At 38.1% G+C, this 6720-nt stretch overlaps 1 protein-coding gene across 1 annotated transcript in view; it reads left to right on the top strand.

Annotated features, from left to right (window-relative positions):
- USH2A (Usher syndrome 2A (autosomal recessive, mild)) overlaps nt 1-6720 on the top strand; it is a 1370557-nt gene that overhangs the window by 441947 nt on the left and 921890 nt on the right. Inside the window, 1 exon segment of the mRNA XM_006834191.1 lies at nt 2861-2879. Coding sequence (XP_006834254.1) covers nt 2861-2879 — 19 coding nt within the window.

Consider the following 6720-nt stretch of genomic DNA (forward strand, 5'->3'; position numbering starts at 1 on the left):
TGGCTACCCAAAATGGGGGAAGGGGGCACTACACAGGCAAGAAGTGACTGACTTACAAGCTTTCAAGAGGAAGTCTAGATCCAGAGGATGTGGAGGAAGGTAGACTCTCCATTGAGTAGTGTCCAGTCTGTCTGGGCAGGACTGATAAAAGGAGATGGGGATAGTACTCATGTGGTACAATAGTGAATAATTACTGTCAGGACTAACTGTGAGGGTGGGAAATGTAAAGGTAGAGGTTTTGTAGCAAAATAAAGTGAGTGGTTGACTTTTCAGTCCAGTAGAGGAGGCCTCTGGGACCATCAAGAGGAAAGAGTGGAGTGCAGGACCCTTCCCAGAGAAACAGTGACACCAGAGATGTAGGCAAAGATGATGATGTGGAGAGATGGAGCAGCTGGGGACTCTAGATCCAGAGAGGGAGAGGGGCTGTGTGCTGACGACCAGGGGTCAGGCTTGCGAGGTGTACCCTTTGGTTGGTTGATGATGCATGGAGGGAATTGTAACCATGGCAATGTAACGATATACGATAGGGTGAATGTAAAGCTAATGTTATCCCATGTAAACTATCACATAATTCACAACCAAACAGTTTTTTAAAAAATCTGTTGTTTAGATGGTCTCTAAATTCAGATGAGATATATTCAAGGTCATATTTTGGCTTTCATGGACTTATTTTAATTTTTCTTCAGTTTCAGTCTGAACTTGCCTATGAGCAATTGATGGTCTGTTCCTCAGTCTGCCCTGGTCTTGTTTTGGCTGATAATATGGAGTTTTTCTATCATCTCTTGCCACAGATGTAATCAGTTTGATTTCTGTGTATTCCATCTGTAGAGGTCCATGTATATAGTTGTCTTTTATGTTATTTAAAAAAGTATTTGAATTGAATAAGTCATTGGTTTTACAGAATTCTATCATTATGTGATCTCGAGCATTATTTTTATCACCAAGGCCCTATTTTCCAATTATTGATCCTTCCTCTTCATTTCCAAAATTTGCATTCTAATCGCCAGTAATTATCAATACATCTAGATTACATGTTTGATCAATTTCAGACTGAAGAATTTTGAAGAATTCTTCAATTCCATCATCACTATCTTTAGTGGTTTGTATGTATATTTGAATAATAGTTGTATTAACAGGTCTTCCTTGTAGGTGTATGGATATTAGCCTAACACAGACAGCACAACATTGTGCTTCAAGATAGATCTTGAAATACTCCTTTTGATTATGAATGTGACACCATTCCTATTCAATTTTTTCTTTCTCGGCATATTAAAACATAAGACTGTGAAATTCAAAACAGCCAATACCAGTCCATTTCAGCTCACTAATGCCTAAGTTATCAATGTTCATATGTTCCAGTTCACTTTTGACAAATTCCAATTCTTCCAGATTCATCTTTCATATATTCCATGTCCTATTATTAACGGATGTTTATAGCTGTTTCTTATCATTTTGAATTGTGCCCCATCAGCAAACGAAGGTCCCAAAGGCTTTACTACATTTACATCATCACATTCAACTCAACTTTGATGAAGCAGTTAGTTCTTCCCCAGTCATATTTTGAGTGCCTTCCAACCTGAGGATCTCATCTCCTGTATTTGACAATATTTTGGTCCTTTTTAAAAAAATCATGTTTCAGTACTCAATATTCTGTATCTGGCAGTGTTCCACAGTTATTCACAAATTTTCAGTGACTGAATATGTGGAACTACATGACAAATTGACAGAGTATTATCTATAAAACACTCTACTTATTTATTTTGGTATATTATTGGAGCACAGTGGTTCCTTATGATAAGCAATGGACTACAAGCCACAAGGTGGGCAGTTCAATTTTACCAGCTACTTCACAGGAGAAATGTGTGGGTTTCTGCTGTTGCAAAGATTTAAAACTTATACAGGGTCAGTCATGATGAACTGAAACTGACTTGACAGCACTTAACCACACCTATATTATTAGAGCCGTGACTCCTCTTTCAGTTTGTCATACTGTGGTGGCTTGGGTGTTCCTGATACTAGAAACTATGCCACTGGTATTTTAAATGCCAGCAGTGTCACTCGTGCTTCCAGGTTTCAGCTGAGCTTCCAGACTAAGACAGACTAGAACGAAGGAGAGCAGACTACTTCTGAATGGTTGTTGTTGTTGTTAAGTGCCGTCGAGTCGGTTCCGACCCATAGCGACCCTGAATAGGGTTTCCGAGGCTGTAAATCTTTACGGGAGCAGATCGCCTCATCTTTCTCCCGCGGAGCAGCTGGTTTAGCCACTGAAAATATTGTGAATATTAGTGGAATACTGTCTGATAGCAACAGAATATTTAAGATTGAAATATTATGAGCCCCTCAGGTAGGAAGGCATCAAAATACCATTGGGGAAGAGCTTCCATCTCAAAGTAGAGTTGGCTGTAATGACACTCACGGAAACTGGAGAAGGATGTCATGCTTGATAAAATGGAGGGTCAGTGAAAAAGGAGAAGATCCCTACACAGTAGCACAGTGGCAGGAGCAATGGGCTCATGCAGAACAATGATTGTGAGGATGGTGCAGAACCAGGCAGTATTTCATTCTGTTGTGCACAAGATCACTATGAATCGGAACCATCTAGATGACACCTAACAACAACAATAACAACATATTATCAGAGGGTAATTGAATATGTGTTATTGAGAAGGACTCAGTACTTCCTTCAGGAAAAGTGATAGGATTTGGGACTAAGAAAATAAATTAAAAGGAGAATCAATGTTGTAGGGTAGAAAATGTGAAAACAATGAATTGACAAAAGATGAAGATTGGCCTTAGTTACAGCACAGGATGGGGGACCATAACCATGTGACTGAGCAGAACTAGAATCCTGGTTTTTCAGGGTAGAAAACCATGGAAAAGTCATTTAGAGTGACAAGTGCTCAAATATTCTTTGTAATATTGCTAGTATTTATTTGTCCAACCTATGCTTTATGTTTTTAGTTGAAGAGTAAATTCTAGTTTCCAACTCATGGCAACTTTGTGTATATCAGAATAGGATTGTGCTCCAAAGGATTTTTGATGGCTGATTTTGGGGAGTAGAGGGGTAGGTCTTTCCTCTAAGAATCTTCTGTGTATGCCTGAACTTGCAACCTTGCGGTTAGCAGCCAAACATACTAATTGTTTGCAGCACCCAGAGTTCTATACTATCAAAGTGATTTTTTATAGTGATCCAAAATGGATGTGCTGGTGGCTTCTGGTCCACATTCTTATTTTATTCTCCAGGGACTGTCCTCAATCTAACTTATTTTTCTCATCACATCACTTCCATCCAAGTCTTCTATACTTTGGACTTCATGCTCCAGTGTCTGTTCTGCACCTCATCCAGTGTGTCTTCTTGCACTTTTAGGAGTTCAGGCATTCTCTTAAATGAGATCCAGTCTGTGTTTCCATAGACAAAAAGGATTAAAACAACTGAAGGTAGACCTGCCTGTTTTTTGAAGACTAGATGAAACCTGCAAATGGAAGAGAAAGTAGGAAAAACATCTGTAGTGTAGAGTCCTTTCTGCTCTTGGCATCAATGAAAACTTAACTTCTGTGCTAAGATTATCTTCATTGATTTCAATAAAGAGATCCTATTGCATGGAACACAGGAAACAGGAGTGCTTTTTTTTTTTTTTTTTTTCTGCTTTCATCCTCGTGACTGAGAAAAAGAGTATTTAAGGTAGCCCATCCCCACTACAAAGACTGTGAAGAAAAACTAATCTATGCCCTCTAATTCCTATCTTTACCTTTTTCTCATTAAGAAATAAAATTTGGAAACTTCTCATTTTTCCTAAATCCATGATATATATAAGTCAATTGATTCTTTAAAATAAGTTCATTTACATGTTGTTGTTGTTGTTAGGTGCCATCAAGTCAGTACCGACTCATAGTGACCCTATGCACAACAGAATGAAACACTGCCCAGGCCTGGGATAACCTCACCCTTGTTGCCATGCTTGAATCCACTGATGCTGCCACTTTGCCAATCCATCTCGTTGGGGTCTTCCTCTTTTTCTCTGATATCCTTCTCCAGTGACTGGTCCCTCCTGACAATGTGTGCAAAGTATGAGAGATGAAGATTGGCCATCCTGGCCTCCAAGGAGCACTCTGGCTGCACTTCTTTGAATACAGATCTGTTTGTTCTTTTGGCAGCTCATGGCACTTTCAATATTCTCCTCCAACTCCAGAACTCAAAAGCATCAATTCTTCCATGGTCTTCCTTATTCACTGTCCAGCTTTCTCATGCATATGAGGTTATTGAAAATACCATGGCTTGGGTCAGGCGCTCCTTAGTCTTCAAGCTGACATCTTTGCTCTTCAACACTTTAAAAAGGTCTTGTGCAGCAGGTTTGCTTAATGCAATACATTGCTTGATTTTGGAAAATATGATAAGTCAAATAGAGTTTAAAATTTAGGAAATTTGACCTTTAACTTGGGTTTTGTAACATTGTTATAACTTAAATGTAATCATGGGAATTACTGAAAATTGAGAATTTTAATGTGAAAATAAATTTTAAGAAGGTTAAAGCTAAATAAAATGAGAAAGATGAGGAAAGGATGGATAGATGGTAGAAAGGAACCCATGAGTTAAGGTTTGACTATTTTATAGAAATACACTCATTACACTTCTTCCCACCCTCCAGCTGAAAATGTTCATCTGGAACTTAAGAATTATATAGATTTCAGAATCATGTTCATATGGATGGAAATAGAACTATGGATGACAACCAAGTGAAGGCTGAGATTATATGAGAGGGCTTCAGAAAATTCCTGGAAAAGTTCCATTGTCTTTTAATTCAATGTAAGGGATTAATGCGAACATATGAGAGGATGCTTACATTTTAGGAAAAAGGAAAGGAGGAATAAAGAGAACACAAAATGGTAAGTTAGGAAATAAATTTGGAGAGCAGTGTCAGAAAAATTAAAGGAAGAGAAAGTTTCTAGAATATTCTAGGTGGGATTTTCTAGAAGGTTGCTTGCAGTGTTGTATGTTGTGAGGAAAGACAGAGAAATGTAAAGTGAATGGTATGTGCAGCCCTGTGATGACCCTCTGGGCATTGCTGTAGTTACAATGGTCAGAGCAGAAGCTGGAATATAAGGGACTGAGAAGCAGTGGAAGATAGAATGCTGATTTTCCAACAGTGGTTGTTTTTTCTTTGCCAAAATTCTCCTGTTTAATTTGCAGATTAATACTTCATTAACATTTGTCTGATGTTAACCTCTACTTTTCTAAGGGAATAAAATTTTTCAGTGTTTCTTTCTTAATCTGTTAAATGTCTTGTCAGTATGACCTAGTTCTTCATCTGCCAAGCTGAAAATGAAGTCATTTACATGACAAAAATAAAAGGAAAATATATTTTACGTGCTGCTTAATTGATTGCAAAATCTCATTTTCAGAGATTATCAGATCAGCAAGAATGAAGTTACTGCTTTTCAGTTGAATACACAGAATAGTCTACCTGTTATAGATCCTTTATTCCCAGTAGATGTTTGTTAGCTTCCTAAAGTTTCCTAAAGTTTGTTAGCTTCCTAAAGTTTCTTTAAGGTTACACATCTAGCTGAAACTCATAGATATTATTAAGTTATAGCAATGAGAAGGGTAAACATTTGAGCGGTCAAAATGTATGATTTAGAAAAGAGATAAAAATGGATTTGCAGTTTTATAATTCTTCTAGTTGTTTCTTCTAGTAATACAATTGCATTTGTTGCTGTTGGTAAGTACTGCGGAGTCGGTTCCGACTCATAGTGACCCTGCACAGAGCTTCCGAGGCTGCAAATCTTTACGGGAGCAGAAAGCCTCATCTTTCTCCCATGAAACAGCTGGTAGTTTCAAACTGCTGACCATAAGACTAGCAGCCTGATTCGTAGCCACTATGCTAGCAGAGCTCCTCACAATTGCATTTGGAAGATATGTATTACTCCAACGAATTTCAATAGGTTTGTGGGAAAGTTAACTATTTAGTCTAATATAGTGATCTGAATTCATTACCACTGAACAAAAAGAAGTCAGTAATCATTCAACAGTGGTTTAAAAGGGTCACAAAAATTAGAAGTTGTATTTAACCTGTTGTTGCTGTTGTTATGTGCCGTGGAGTTCGTTCTGACTCATAGTGACCCTGTACAGGGTTCTGAGGCTATAAATCTTAACAGGAGCAGAAAGCCTTATCTTTCTCCCGCAGAACAGCTGGTAGTTTTGAAATGCTGACCATGAGATTAGCAGCCTGATTCATAACCACTATCCTACCACAGCTCCTTAGCCTGTTAGGAGCATTGAAACATGAAAACATGTGTTTCCTACTTAAATTTCAGTAGGAAGAAAAAATATATAAAGATATATCTGTCTACATTTAATTAAAAGGCTTAATTTAAATATTTTCACTTTTGATAAAAAGATCTTTCAATTCAATATATGATGATCATGAGTGGGTTTTTTTTGTTTTTGTTTTTATTTTTTTTTCCCACTCAGGCATATGTAATAATTTACATCTCCAAAGGACACATTCTGCAAGTCTGCTCCTGGCCACCAGTTCTTAGTCCTTCTCTTCTCAGTTGATGAATCTAGACTCCTTAGCCGCTCTCCCTCTCCATACCCCCATCTCTGCCTCCATCTCTGGCACTGCTGCTTCTCTGGATAAGGTCCCACATTCTATTTGTGCATTCCTATCTTGATGGTCCTAGGGTCCTCTGTTTCTGGACTGTAAGATTAACCACTCCCCT

Source organism: Chrysochloris asiatica, unplaced genomic scaffold (assembly GCF_000296735.1).
Source record: "Chrysochloris asiatica unplaced genomic scaffold, ChrAsi1.0 scaffold00009, whole genome shotgun sequence".
Lineage (NCBI taxonomy): Eukaryota > Metazoa > Chordata > Mammalia > Afrosoricida > Chrysochloridae > Chrysochloris > Chrysochloris asiatica.